This window comes from Salvelinus fontinalis, unplaced genomic scaffold, assembly GCF_029448725.1.
Source record: "Salvelinus fontinalis isolate EN_2023a unplaced genomic scaffold, ASM2944872v1 scaffold_0150, whole genome shotgun sequence".
Classification (NCBI taxonomy): Eukaryota; Metazoa; Chordata; class Actinopteri; order Salmoniformes; family Salmonidae; genus Salvelinus; species Salvelinus fontinalis.
The window spans coordinates 262,218-278,560 of record NW_026600359.1 but is presented as its reverse complement, the minus strand read 5'-3'; the positions used below and the strand labels follow the sequence as shown (position 1 = coordinate 278,560).

At 45.6% G+C, this 16,343-nt stretch overlaps 1 protein-coding gene across 1 annotated transcript in view; it reads left to right on the top strand.

The window, feature by feature from the left end:
- LOC129843507 (tyrosine-protein phosphatase non-receptor type 2-like) overlaps positions 1 to 14,350 on the top strand; it is a 65,133-nt gene extending 50,783 nt beyond the window's left edge. The window contains exon 10 of the mRNA XM_055912267.1: positions 13,739 to 14,350. Within this exon, the coding sequence (XP_055768242.1) occupies positions 13,739 to 13,928 (190 nt within the window). The 3' untranslated portion in view covers positions 13,929 to 14,350. The remainder of the gene's footprint in view (positions 1 to 13,738) is intronic.
- Positions 14,351 to 16,343: the final 1,993 nt, after the last annotated feature.

The following is a 16,343-nucleotide window of genomic DNA, read 5'->3' as shown; positions in this document are numbered from 1 at the left end:
TTCTAGACTCACATGTTTAGATGGCACTCAATTAGGACCCCTTCCAGACTCACATGTTTAGATGGCTTTCAATTAGGATCGTTTCAGACTCACATGTTTAGATGGCACTCAATTAGGATCGTTTCAGACTCACATGTTTAGATGGCACTCAATTAGGATCGTTTCAGACTCACATGTTTAGATGGCATTCAATTAGGATCGTTTCAGACTCACATGTTTAGATGGCACTCAATTAGGACCCTTCTAGACTCTCATGTTTAGATGGCACTCAATTAGGACCCCTTCCAGACTCACATGTTTAGATGGCACTCAATTAGGACCCCCTTCCAGACTCACATGTTTAGATGGCACTCAATTAGGACCCCTTCCAGACTCACATGTTTAGATGGCACTCAATTAGGACCCTTTCCAGACTCACATGTTTAGATTTCATTCAATTAGGACCCTTCCAGACTCACATGTTTAGATGGCACTCAATTAGGACCCCTTCCAGACTCACATGTTTAGATGGCACTCAACTAGGACCCTTCTAGACTCACATGTTTAGATGGCACTCAATTAGGACCCCTTCCAGACTAACATGTTTAGATGGCACTCAATTAGGACCCCTTCTAGACTCACATGTTTAGATGGCACTCAATTAGGACCCCTTCCAGACTCACATGTTTAGATGGCACTCAATTAGGACCCCTTCCAGACTCACATGTTTAGATGGTATTCAATTAGGACCCCTTCTAGACTCACATGTTTAGATGGCACTCAATTAGGACCCTTCCAGACTCACATGTTTAGATGGCACTCAATTAGGACCCTTCCAGAATCACATGTTTAGATGGCACTCAATTAGGACCCCTTCCAGACTCACATGTTTAGATGGCTTTCAATTAGGATCGTTTCAGACTCACATGTTTAGATGGCACTCAATTAGGACCCTTCTAGACTCTCATGTTTAGATGGCACTCAATTAGGACCCCTTCCAGACTCACATGTTTAGATTTCATTCAATTAGGACCCCTTCCAGACTCACATGTTTAGATGGCACTCAATTAGGACCCCTTCCAGACTCACATGTTTAGATGGCACTCAATTAGGACCCCTTCCAGACTCACATGTTTAGATGGCACTCAATTAGGACCCCTTCCAGACTCACATGTTTAGATGGCACTCAATTAGGACCCCTTCCAGACTCACATGTTTAGATGGCACTCAATTAGGACCCCTTCCAGACTCACATGTTTAGATGGCACTCAATTAGGACCCCTTCCAGACTCACATGTTTAGATGGCACTCAATTAGGACCCCCTCCAGACTCACATGTTTAGATGGCACTCAATTAGGACCCCCTTCCAGACTCACATGTTTAGATGGCACTCAATTAGGACCCCTTCTAGACTCAAATGTTTAAATGGCACTCAATTAGGACCCCTTCCAGACTCACATGTTTAGATGGCACTCAATTAGGACCCTTCTAGACTCACATGTTTAGATGGCACTCAATTAGGACCCTTCTAGACTCACATGTTTAGATGGCACTCAATTAGGACCCCTTCCAGACTCACATGTTTAGATGGCACTCAATTTGGACCCCTTCTAGACTCACATGTTTAGATGGCACTCAATTAGGACCCCTTCTAGACTCACATGTTTAGATGGCACTCAATTAGGACCCCTTCTAGACTCACATGTTTAGATGGCACTCAATTAGGACCCCTTCTAGACTCACATGTTTAGATGGCACTCAATTAGGACCCCTTCTAGACTCACATGTTTAGATGGCACTCAATTAGGACCCCTTCCAGACTCACATGTTTAGATTTCATTCAATTAGGATCCCTTCTAGACTCACATGTTTAGATGGTATTCAATTAGGAACCCTTCTAGACTCACATGTTTAGATGGCACTCAATTAGGACCCTTCCAGACTCACATGTTTAGATGGCACTCAATTAGGACCCTTCCAGACTCACATGTTTAGATGGCTTTCAATTAGGATCGTTTCAGACTCACATGTTTAGATGGCACTCAATTAGGATCGTTTCAGACTCACATGTTTAGATGGCACTCAATTAGGACCCTTCTAGACTCTCATGTTTAGATGGCACTCAATTAGGACCCCTTCCAGACTCACATGTTTAGATGGCACTCAATTAGGACCCCTTCCAGACTCACATGTTTAGATGGCACTCAATTAGGACCCCTTCTAGACTCACATGTTTAGATTTCATTCAATTAGGTCCCTTCCAGACTCACATGTTTAGATGGCACTCAATTAGGACCCCTTCCAGACTCACATGTTTAGATTTCATTCAATTAGGATCCCTTCCAGACTCACATGTTTAGTTGGCACTCAACTAGGACCCTTCTAGACTCACATGTTTAGATGGCACTCAATTAGGACCCTTCTAGACTCACATGTTTAGATGGCACTCAATTAGGACCCCTTCTAGACTCACATGTTTAGATGGCACTCAATTAGGACCCTTCTAGACTCACATGTTTAGATGGCACTCAATTAGGACCCCTTCCAGACTCACATGTTTAGATGGCACTCAATTAGGACCCCTTCCAGACTCACATGTTTAGATGGCACTCAATTAGCACCCCTTCTAGACTCACATGTTTAGATGGCACTCAATTAGGACCCCTTCTAGACTCACATGTTTAGATTTCATTCAATTAGGACCCTTCCAGACTAACATGTTTAGATGGCACTCAATTAGCACCCCTTCTAGACTCACATGTTTAGATGGCTTTCAATTAGGACCCCTTCCAGACTCACATGTTTAGATGGCACTCAACTAGGACCCCTTCCAGACTCACATGTTTAGATGGCACTCAACTAGGACCCCTTCCAGACTCACATGTTTAGATGGCACTCAATTAGGACCCCTTCCAGACTCACATGTTTAGATGGCACTCAATTAGGACCCCTTCCAGACTCACATGTTTAGATGGCACTCAATTAGGACCCCTTCCAGACTCACATGTTTAGATGGCACTCAATTAGGACCCCTTCCAGACTCACATGTTTAGATGGCACTCAATTAGGACCCCTTCCAGACTCACATGTTTAGATGGCACTCAATTAGGACCCCTTCTAGACTCACATGTTTAGATGGCACTCAATTAGGACCCCTTCTAGACTCACATGTTTAGATGGCACTCAATTAGGACCCCTTCTAGACTCACATGTTTAGATGGCACTCAATTAGGACCCCTTCCAGACTCACATGTTTAGATGGCTTTCAATTAGGATCGTTTCAGACTCACATGTTTAGATGGCACTCAATTAGGATCGTTTCAGACTCACATGTTTAGATGGCATTCAATTAGGATCGTTTCAGACTCACATGTTTAGATGGCACTCAATTAGGACCCTTCTAGACTCTCATGTTTAGATGGCACTCAATTAGGACCCCTTCCAGACTCACATGTTTAGATGGCATTCAATTAGGACCCCCTTCCAGACTCACATGTTTAGATGGCACTCAATTAGGACCCCTTCCAGACTCACATGTTTAGATGGCACTCAATTAGGACCCTTTCCAGACTCACATGTTTAGATTTCATTCAATTAGGACCCTTCCAGACTCACATGTTTAGATGGCACTCAATTAGGACCCCTTCCAGACTCACATGTTTAGATGGCACTCAACTAGGACCCTTCTAGACTCACATGTTTAGATGGCACTCAATTAGGACCCTTCCAGACTAACATGTTTAGATGGCACTCAATTAGGACCCCTTCTAGACTCACATGTTTAGATGGCACTCAATTAGGACCCCTTCCAGACTCACATGTTTAGATGGCACTCAATTAGGACCCCTTCCAGACTCACATGTTTAGATTTCATTCAATTAGGATCCCTTCTAGACTCACATGTTTAGATGGTATTCAATTAGGACCCCTTCTAGACTCACATGTTTAGATGGCACTCAATTAGGACCCTTCCAGACTCACATGTTTAGATGGCACTCAATTAGGACCCTTCCAGAATCACATGTTTAGATGGCACTCAATTAGGACCCCTTCCAGACTCACATGTTTAGATGGCTTTCAATTAGGATCGTTTCAGACTCACATGTTTAGATGGCACTCAATTAGGATCGTTTCAGACTCACATGTTTAGATGGCATTCAATTAGGATCGTTTCAGACTCACATGTTTAGATGGCACTCAATTAGGACCCTTCTAGACTCATGTTTAGATGGCACTCAATTAGGACCCCTTCCAGACTCACATGTTTAGATTTCATTCAATTAGGACCCTTCCAGACTCACATGTTTAGATGGCACTCAATTAGGACCCCTTCTAGACTCACATGTTTAGATGGCACTCAATTAGGACCCCTTCCAGACTCACATGTTTAGATGGCATTCAATTAGGACCCCCTTCCAGACTCACATGTTTAGATGGCACTCAATTAGGACCCCTTCCAGACTCACATGTTTAGATGGCACTCAATTAGGACCCTTTCCAGACTCACATGTTTAGATGGCACTCAATTAGGACCCCTTCTAGACTCACATGTTTAGATTTCATTCAATTAGGACCCTTCTAGACTCACATGTTTAGATGGCACTCAATTAGGACCCCTTCTAGACTCACATGTTTAGATGGCACTCAATTAGGACCCTTCTAGACTCACATGTTTAGATGGCACTCAATTAGGACCCCTTCTAGACTCACATGTTTAGATGGCACTCAATTAGGACCCCTTCCAGACTCACATGTTTAGATGGCATTCAATTAGGACCCCCTTCCAGACTCACATGTTTAGATGGCATTCAATTAGGACCCCCTTCCAGACTCACATGTTTAGATGGCATTCAATTAGGACCCCCTTCCAGACTCACATGTTTAGATGGCACTCAATTAGGACCCCTTCCAGACTCACATGTTTAGATGGCACTCAATTAGGACCCTTCCAGACTCACATGTTTAGATGGCACTCAATTAGGACCCCTTCCAGACTCACATGTTTAGATGGCACTCAATTAGGACCCCTTCCAGACTCACATGTTTAGATGGCACTCAATTAGGACCCCTTCCAGACTCATGTTTAGATGGCACTCAATTAGGACCCCTTCCAGACTCATTTTTAGATGGCACTCAATTAGGACCCCCTTCCAGACTCACATGTTTAGATGGCACTCAATTAGGATCGTTTCAGACTCACATGTTTAGATGGCACTCAATTAGGATCGTTTCAGACTCACATGTTTCGATGGCACTCAATTAGGACCCCTTCCAGACTCACATGTTTAGATGGCACTCAATTAGGACCCCTTCCAGACTCACATGTTTAGATGGCACTCAATTAGGACCCTTCCAGACTCACATGTTTAGATGGCACTCAATTAGGACCCCTTCCAGACTCACATGTTTCGATGGCACTCAATTAGGACCCCTTCTAGACTCACATGTTTAGATGGCACTCAATTAGGACCCCTTCTAGACTCACATGTTTAGATGGCACTCAATTAGGACCCTTCCAGACTCACATGTTTAGATGGCACTCAATTAGGACCCCTTCTAGACTCACATGTTTAGATGGCACTCAATTAGGACCCCTTCTAGACTCACATGTTTAGATGGCACTCAATTAGGACCCCTTCCAGACTCACATGTTTAGATGGCACTCAATTAGGACCCTTTCCAGACTCACATGTTTAGATGGCACTCAATTAGGACCCCTTCCAGACTCACATGTTTAGATGGCACTCAATTAGGACCCCTTCTAGACTCACATGTTTAGATGGCACTCAATTAGGACCCCTTCCAGACTCACATGTTTAGATGGCACTCAATTAGGACCCCTTCCAGACTCACATGTTTAGATGGCACTCAATTAGGACCCCTTCCAGACTCACATGTTTAGATGGCACTCAATTAGGACCCCTTCTAGACTCACATGTTTAGATGGCACTCAATTAGGACCCCTTCCAGACTCACATGTTTAGATTTCATTCAATTAGGATCCCTTCTAGACTCACATGTTTAGATGGTATTCAATTAGGACCCCTTCTAGACTCACATGTTTAGATGGCACTCAATTAGGACCCTTCCAGACTCACATGTTTAGATGGCACTCAATTAGGACCCTTCCAGACTCACATGTTTAGATGGCTTTCAATTAGGATCGTTTCAGACTCACATGTTTAGATGGCACTCAATTAGGATCGTTTCAGACTCACATGTTTAGATGGCATTCAATTAGGATCGTTTCAGACTCACATGTTTAGATGGCACTCAATTAGGACCCTTCTAGACTCTCATGTTTAGATGGCACTCAATTAGGACCCCTTCCAGACTCACATGTTTAGATGGCACTCAATTAGGACCCCTTCCAGACTCACATGTTTAGATGGCACTCAATTAGGACCCCTTCTAGACTCACATGTTTAGATTTCATTCAATTAGGACCCTTCCAGACTCACATGTTTAGATGGCATTCAATTAGGACCCCCTTCCAGACTCACATGTTTAGATGGCACTCAATTAGGACCCCCTTCCAGACTCACATGTTTAGATGGCACTCAATTAGGACCCCTTCCAGACTCACATGTTTAGATGGCACTCAATTAGGACCCTTCTAGACTCACATGTTAAGATGGCACTCAATTAGGACCCCTTCTAGACTCACATGTTTAGATGGCACTCAATTAGGACCCTTCTAGACTCACATGTTTAGATGGCACTCAATTAGGACCCCTTCTAGACTCACATGTTTAGATGGCACTCAATTAGGACCCCTTCCAGACTCACATGTTTAGATGGCATTCAATTAGGACCCCCTTCCAGACTCACATGTTTAGATGGCACTCAATTAGGATCGTTTCAGACTCACATGTTTAGATGGCATTCAATTAGGATCGTTTCAGACTCACATGTTTAGATGGCACTCAATTAGGACCCTTCTAGACTCTCATGTTTAGATGGCACTCAATTAGGACCCCTTCCAGACTCACATGTTTAGATGGCACTCAATTAGGACCCCTTCCAGACTCACATGTTTAGATGGCACTCAATTAGGACCCCTTCTAGACTCACATGTTTAGATTTCATTCAATTAGGTCCCTTCCAGACTCACATGTTTAGATGGCACTCAATTAGGACCCCTTCCAGACTCACATGTTTAGATTTCATTCAATTAGGATCCCTTCCAGACTCACATGTTTAGTTGGCACTCAACTAGGACCCTTCTAGACTCACATGTTTAGATGGCACTCAATTAGGACCCTTCTAGACTCACATGTTTAGATGGCACTCAATTAGGACCCCTTCTAGACTCACATGTTTAGATGGCACTCAATTAGGACCCTTCTAGACTCACATGTTTAGATGGCTTTCAATTAGGACCCCTTCTAGACTCACATGTTTAGATGGCACTCAATTAGGACCCTTCTAGACTCACATGTTTAGATGGCACTCAAGTAGGACCCTTCCAGACTAACATGTTTAGATGGCACTCAATTAGGACCCCTTCTAGACTCACATGTTTAGATGGCACTCAATTAGGACCCCTTCCAGACTCACATGTTTAGATGGCACTCAACTAGGACCCCTTCCAGACTCACATGTTTAGATGGCACTCAATTAGGACCCCTTCCAGACTCACATGTTTAGATTTCATTCAATTAGGATCCCTTCTAGACTCACATGTTTAGATGGTATTCAATTAGGACCCCTTCTAGACTCACATGTTTAGATGGCACTCAATTAGGACCCTTCCAGACTCACATGTTTAGATGGCACTCAATTAGGACCCCTTCCAGACTCACATGTTTAGATGGCATTCAATTAGGACCCCCTTCCAGACTCACATGTTTAGATGGCACTCAATTAGGACCCCTTCCAGACTCACATGTTTAGATGGCACTCAATTAGGACCCCTTCCAGACTCACATGTTTAGATGGCACTCAATTAGGACCCCTTCTAGACTCACATGTTTAGATTTCATTCAATTAGGACCCTTCCAGACTCACATGTTTAGATGGCACTCAATTAGGACCCCTTCCAGACTCACATGTTTAGATGGCACTCAACTAGGACCCTTCTAGACTCACATGTTTAGATGGCACTCAATTAGGACCCTTCCAGACTAACATGTTTAGATGGCACTCAATTAGGACCCCTTCTAGACTCACATGTTTAGATGGCACTCAATTAGGACCCCTTCCAGACTCACATGTTTAGATGGCACTCAACTAGGACCCCTTCCAGACTCACATGTTTAGATGGCACTCAATTAGGACCCCTTCCAGACTCACATGTTTAGATTTCATTCAATTAGGATCCCTTCTAGACTCACATGTTTAGATGGTATTCAATTAGGACCCCTTCTAGACTCACATGTTTAGATGGCACTCAATTAGGACCCTTCCAGACTCACATGTTTAGATGGCTTTCAATTAGGATCGTTTCAGACTCACATGTTTAGATGGCACTCAATTAGGACCCCTTCCAGACTCACATGTTTAGATGGCACTCAATTAGGACCCCTTCTAGACTCACATGTTTAGATTTCATTCAATTAGGACCCCCTTCCAGACTCACATGTTTAGATGGCACTCAATTAGGATCGTTTCAGACTCACATGTTTAGATGGCATTCAATTAGGATCGTTTCAGACTCACATGTTTAGATGGCACTCAATTAGGACCCTTCTAGACTCTCATGTTTAGATGGCACTCAATTAGGACCCCTTCCAGACTCACATGTTTAGATGGCACTCAATTAGGACCCCTTCCAGACTCACATGTTTAGATGGCACTCAATTAGGACCCCTTCTAGACTCACATGTTTAGATTTCATTCAATTAGGTCCCTTCCAGACTCACATGTTTAGATGGCACTCAATTAGGACCCCTTCCAGACTCACATGTTTAGATTTCATTCAATTAGGATCCCTTCCAGACTCACATGTTTAGTTGGCACTCAACTAGGACCCTTCTAGACTCACATGTTTAGATGGCACTCAATTAGGACCCTTCTAGACTCACATGTTTAGATGGCACTCAATTAGGACCCCTTCTAGACTCACATGTTTAGATGGCACTCAATTAGGACCCTTCTAGACTCACATGTTTAGATGGCTTTCAATTAGGACCCCTTCTAGACTCACATGTTTAGATGGCACTCAATTAGGACCCTTCTAGACTCACATGTTTAGATGGCACTCAATTAGGACCCTTCCAGACTAACATGTTTAGATGGCACTCAATTAGGACCCCTTCTAGACTCACATGTTTAGATGGCACTCAATTAGGACCCCTTCCAGACTCACATGTTTAGATGGCACTCAACTAGGACCCCTTCCAGACTCACATGTTTAGATGGCACTCAATTAGGACCCCTTCCAGACTCACATGTTTAGATTTCATTCAATTAGGATCCCTTCTAGACTCACATGTTTAGATGGTATTCAATTAGGACCCCTTCTAGACTCACATGTTTAGATGGCACTCAATTAGGACCCTTCCAGACTCACATGTTTAGATGGCACTCAATTAGGACCCCTTCTAGACTCACATGTTTAGATGGCACTCAATTAGGACCCCTTCCAGACTCACATGTTTAGATGGCATTCAATTAGGACCCCCTTCCAGACTCACATGTTTAGATGGCACTCAATTAGGACCCCTTCCAGACTCACATGTTTAGATGGCACTCAATTAGGACCCCTTCCAGACTCACATGTTTAGATGGCACTCAATTAGGACCCCTTCTAGACTCACATGTTTAGATTTCATTCAATTAGGACCCTTCCAGACTCACATGTTTAGATGGCACTCAATTAGGACCCCTTCCAGACTCACATGTTTAGATGGCACTCAACTAGGACCCTTCTAGACTCACATGTTTAGATGGCACTCAATTAGGACCCTTCCAGACTAACATGTTTAGATGGCACTCAATTAGGACCCCTTCTAGACTCACATGTTTAGATGGCACTCAATTAGGACCCCTTCCAGACTCACATGTTTAGATGGCACTCAATTAGGACCCCTTCTAGACTCACATGTTTAGATGGCACTCAATTAGGACCCCTTCCAGACTCACATGTTTAGATGGCACTCAATTAGGACCCCTTCTAGACTCACATGTTTAGATGGCACTCAATTAGGACCCCTTCCAGACTCACATGTTTAGATGGCACTCAATTAGGACCCCTTCCAGACTCACATGTTTAGATGGCACTCAACTAGGACCCCTTCCAGACTCACATGTTTAGATGGCACTCAATTAGGACCCCTTCCAGACTCACATGTTTAGATTTCATTCAATTAGGATCCCTTCTAGACTCACATGTTTAGATGGTATTCAATTAGGACCCCTTCTAGACTCACATGTTTAGATGGCACTCAATTAGGACCCTTCCAGACTCACATGTTTAGATGGCTTTCAATTAGGATCGTTTCAGACTCACATGTTTAGATGGCACTCAATTAGGACCCCTTCCAGACTCACATGTTTAGATGGCACTCAATTAGGATCGTTTCAGACTCACATGTTTAGATGGCACTCAATTAGGACCCCTTCCAGACTCACATGTTTAGATGGCACTCAATTAGGACCCCTTCTAGACTCACATGTTTAGATTTCATTCAATTAGCACCCCTTCTAGACTCACATGTTTAGATGGCACTCAATTAGGACCCCTTCTAGACTCACATGTTTAGATGGCACTCAATTAGGACCCCTTCTAGACTCACATGTTTAGATGGCATTCAATTAGGACCCCCTTCCAGACTCACATGTTTAGATGGCACTCAATTAGGACCCCTTCCAGACTCACATGTTTAGATGGCACTCAATTAGGACCCTTTCCAGACTCACATGTTTAGATGGCACTCAATTAGGACCCCTTCTAGACTCACATGTTTAGATTTCATTCAATTAGGACCCTTCCAGACTCACATGTTTAGATGGCACTCAATTAGGACCCCTTCTAGACTCACATGTTTAGATGGCACTCAATTAGGACCCCTTCTAGACTCACATGTTTAGATGGCACTCAATTAGGACCCTTCTAGACTCACATGTTTAGATGGCACTCAATTAGGACCCCTTCTAGACTCACATGTTTAGATGGCACTCAATTAGGACCCCTTCCAGACTCACATGTTTAGATGGCATTCAATTAGGACCCCCTTCCAGACTCACATGTTTAGATGGCATTCAATTAGGACCCCCTTCCAGACTCACATGTTTAGATGGCATTCAATTAGGACCCCCTTCCAGACTCACATGTTTAGATGGCACTCAATTAGGACCCTTCCAGACTCACATGTTTAGATGGCACTCAATTAGGACCCCTTCCAGACTCATTTTTAGATGGCACTCAATTAGGACCCCTTCCAGACTCATTTTTAGATGGCACTCAATTAGGACCCCTTCTAGACTCACATGTTTAGATGGCACTCAATTAGGACCCCCTTCCAGACTCACATGTTTAGATGGCATTCAATTAGGACCCCCTTCCAGACTCACATGTTTAGATGGCATTCAATTAGGACCCCCTTCCAGACTCACATGTTTAGATGGCACTCAATTAGGACCCCTTCCAGACTCACATGTTTAGATGGCACTCAATTAGGACCCTTCCAGACTCACATGTTTAGATGGCACTCAATTAGCACCCTTCCAGACTCACATGTTTAGATGGCACTCAATTAGGACCCTTCCAGACTCACATGTTTAGATGGCACTCAATTAGGACCCCTTCCAGACTCATTTTTAGATGGCACTCAATTAGGACCCCTTCCAGACTCATTTTTAGATGGCACTCAATTAGGACCCCTTCCAGACTCATTTTTAGATGGCACTCAATTAGGACCCCTTCTAGACTCACATGTTTAGATGGCACTCAATTAGGATCGTTTCAGACTCACATGTTTAGATGGCACTCAATTAGGATCGTTTCAGACTCACATGTTTAGATGGCACTCAATTAGGATCGTTTCAGACTCACATGTTTCGATGGCACTCAATTAGGACCCCTTCCAGACTCACATGTTTAGATGGCACTCAATTAGGACCCCTTCCAGACTCACATGTTTAGATGGCACTCAATTAGGACCCTTCCAGACTCACATGTTTAGATGGCACTCAATTAGGACCCCTTCTAGACTCACATGTTTAGATGGCACTCAATTAGGACCCCTTCCAGACTCACATGTTTCGATGGCACTCAATTAGGACCCCTTCTAGACTCACATGTTTAGATGGCACTCAATTAGGACCCCTTCTAGACTCACATGTTTAGATGGCATTCAATTAGGACCCCCTTCCAGACTCACATGTTTAGATGGCATTCAATTAGGACCCCCTTCCAGACTCACATGTTTAGATGGCATTCAATTAGGACCCCCTTCCAGACTCACATGTTTAGATGGCACTCAATTAGGACCCCTTCCAGACTCACATGTTTAGATGGCACTCAATTAGGACCCTTCCAGACTCACATGTTTAGATGGCACTCAATTAGGACCCTTCCAGACTCACATGTTTAGATGGCACTCAATTAGGACCCCTTCTAGACTCACATGTTTAGATGGCACTCAATTAGGACCCCTTCTAGACTCACATGTTTAGATGGCACTCAATTAGGACCCCTTCCAGACTCACATGTTTAGATGGCACTCAATTAGGACCCTTTCCAGACTCACATGTTTAGATGGCACTCAATTAGGACCCCTTCTAGACTCACATGTTTAGATGGCACTCAATTAGGACCCCTTCTAGACTCACATGTTTAGATGGCACTCAATTAGGACCCCTTCCAGACTCACATGTTTAGATGGCACTCAATTAGGATCGTTTCAGACTCACATGTTTAGATGGCACTCAATTAGGACCCCTTCCAGACTCACATGTTTAGATGGCACTCAATTAGGACCCCTTCCAGACTCACATGTTTAGATGGCACTCAATTAGGACCCTTCCAGACTCACATGTTTAGATGGCACTCAATTAGGACCTCTTCTAGACTCACATGTTTAGATGGCACTCAATTAGGACCCCTTCTAGACTCACATGTTTAGATGGCACTCAATTAGGACCCCTTCTAGACTCACATGTTTAGATGGCACTCAATTAGGACCCCTTCCAGACTCACATGTTTCGATGGCACTCAATTAGGACCCCTTCTAGACTCACATGTTTAGATGGCACTCAATTAGGACCCCTTCTAGACTCACATGTTTAGATGGCACTCAATTAGGACCCCTTCTAGACTCACATGTTTAGATGGCACTCAATTAGGACCCCTTCTAGACTCACATGTTTAGATGGCACTCAATTAGGACCCCTTCCAGACTCACATGTTTAGATGGCACTCAATTAGGACCCCTTCCAGACTCACATGTTTAGATGGCACTCAATTAGGACCCCTTCCAGACTCACATGTTTAGATGGCACTCAATTAGGACCCCTGCCAGACTCACATGTTTAGATGGCACTCAATTAGGACACCTTCCAGACTCACATGTTTAGATGGCACTCAATTAGGACCCCTTCTAGACTCACATGTTTAGATGACACTCAATTAGGACCCTTCCAGACTCACATGTTTAGATGGCACTCAATTAGGACCCTTCCAGACTCACATGTTTAGATGGCACTCAATTAGGACCCCTTCTAGACTCACATGTTTAGATTTCATTCAATTAGGACCCCTTCCAGACCTCTCTAACCATGTAATGAAACCCTCATCTTATTATCTCATTCCAGTCTGAGGAAGAGACGCAGGGAGGAGCGTATCGCCTGCACGGCCCAGAAGCTTCACCTGATGAAACAGAGACTGACGGACACAGAGAGGCAGAGAGAGCGCTGGCTGTACTGGAGGCCTATCCTGCTCACCATGGGGGCTGGAGCTGCCGTGGCCTTGGGGCTAGTGTTGGTTTGGCACTTCTCCCAGTGATACCCCCTCCCTCTGTCTGAGCTGCCGTGGCCTTGGGGCTAGTGGTGGTTTGGCACTTCTCCCAGTGATTCCCCCTCCCTCTGTCTGAGCTGCCGTGGCCTTGGGGCTAGTGGTGGTTTGGCACTTCTCCCAGTGATACCCCCTCCCTCTGTCTGAGCTGCCGTGGCCTTGGGGCTAGTGGTGGTTTGGCACTTCTCCCAGTGATACCCCCTCCCTCTGTCTGAGCTGCCGTGGCCTTGGGGCTAGTGGTGGTTTGGCACTTCTCTCAGTGATTCCCCCTCTTCTCTGTTGCACTAGTACCTGGGACACGGTACCCCTCTCTCTCTGTAAATTTTGGTTCTTGTTAAAGATCTTCATGGTAACATCTTCTCTCAGGCTGTTGGTGCTCCAGTTAGCAGCACCTGGTGAATATACTGACCCCCCCCCCCCCCCCCTATGCAGCAGCACCTGGTGAAATATACTGTCTGACCCCCCCCCCCCCCATCATGTTCAAAAGGCTCAGTACAAAACAATTTTTCATTTTCTTTCATTCTTTTTTTTGATTTCATTTTAAAAGGTCAGATTGTTTCTTTGATTTGATTGATGTACATATTTCACATGAAGCAATTCAGAGGCTGTGTTTCACCTCTTTTTGTTGGTCCTCTCATAGAGCTCACAGTGGTCCTCTCATAGAGCTCACAGTGGTCCTCTCATAGAGCTCACAGTGGTCCTCTCATAGAGCACACAGTGGTCCTCTCATAGAGCACACAGTGGTCCTCTCATAGAGCTCACAGTGGTCCTCTCATAGAGCTCACAGTGGTCCTCTCATAGAGCTCACAGTGGTCCTCTCATAGAGCTCACAGTGGTCCTCTCATAGAGCTCACAGTGGTCCTCTCATAGAGCTCACAGTGGTCCTCTCATAGAGCTCACAGTGGTCCTCTCATAGAGCTCACAGTGGTCCTCTCATAGAGCTCACAGTGGTCCTCTCATAGAGCTCACAGTGGTCCTCTCGTAGAGCTCACAGTGGTCCTCTCGTAGAGCTCACAGTGGTCCTCTCGTAGAGCACACAGTGGTCCTCTCGTAGAGCACACAGTGGTCCTCTCGTAGAGCTCACAGTGGTCCTCTCGTAGAGCTCACAGTGGTCCTCTCGTAGAGCTCACAGTGGTCCTCTCGTAGAGCTCACAGTGGTCCTCTCGTAGAGCTCACAGTGGTCCTCTCGTAGAGCTCACAGTGGTCCTCTCGTAGAGCTCACAGTGGTCCTCTCGTAGAGCTCACAGTGGTCCTCTCGTAGAGCTCACAGTGGTCCTCTCGTAGAGCTCACAGTGGTCCTCTCGTAGAGCTCACAGTGGTCCTCTCGTAGAGCTCACAGTGGTCCTCTCGTAGAGCTCACAGTGGTCCTCTCGTAGAGCTCACAGTGGTCCTCTCGTAGAGCACACAGTGGTCCTCTCGTAGAGCACACAGTGGTCCTCTCGTAGAGCTCACAGTGGTCCTCTCGTAGAGCTCACAGTGGTCCTCTCGTAGAGCTCACAGTGGTCCTCTCGTAGAGCTCACAGTGGTCCTCTCGTAGAGCTCACAGTGGTCCTCTCGTAGAGCTCACAGTGGTCCTCTCGTAGAGCACACAGTGGTCCTCTCGTAGAGCACACAGTGGTCCTCTCGTAGAGCTCACAGTGGTCCTCTCGTAGAGCTCACAGTGGTCCTCTCGTAGAGCTCACAGTGGTCCTCTCGTAGAGCTCACAGTGGTCCTCTCGTAGAGGTCACAGTGCAACAGGAACATAGAGGTCAGAGGTCAACAATAGAGCTGTTCTCTAACCAACAACATCCTCTGTTTCTCATAATGCTGATGGTGCTTTGATGTGTTCCAGACCAGACACCGTTGTGTCAGCAGGGCCCGGACCGGGCAGAGTTTGGTCTGAACGGTTCTTCCGGTGTGTCAGCAGGGCCCGGACCGGGCAGAGTTTGGTCTGAACGGTTCTTCCGGTGTGTCAGCAGGGCCCGGACCGGGCAGAGTTTGGTCTGAACGGTTCTTCCGGTGTGTCAGCAGGGCCCGGACCGGGCAGAGTTTGGGCTGAACGGTTCTTCCGGTGTGTCAGCAGGGCCCGGACCGGGCAGAGTTTGGTCTGAACGGTTCTTCCGGTGTGTCAGCAGGGCCCGGACCGGGCAGAGTTTGGTCTGAACGGTTCTTCCGGTGTGTCAGCAGGGCCCGGACCGGGCAGAGTTTGGTCTGAACGGTTCTTCCGGTGTGTCAGCAGGGCCCGGACCGGGCAGAGTTTGGTCTGAACGGTTCTTCCGGTGTGTCAGCAGGGCCCGGACTGGGCAGAGTTTGGTCTGAACGGTTCTTCCGGTGTGTCAGCAGGGCCCGGACCGGGCAGAGTTTGGTCTGAACGGTTCTTCCGGTGTGTCAGCAGGGCCCGGACCGGGCAGAGTTTGGTCTGAACG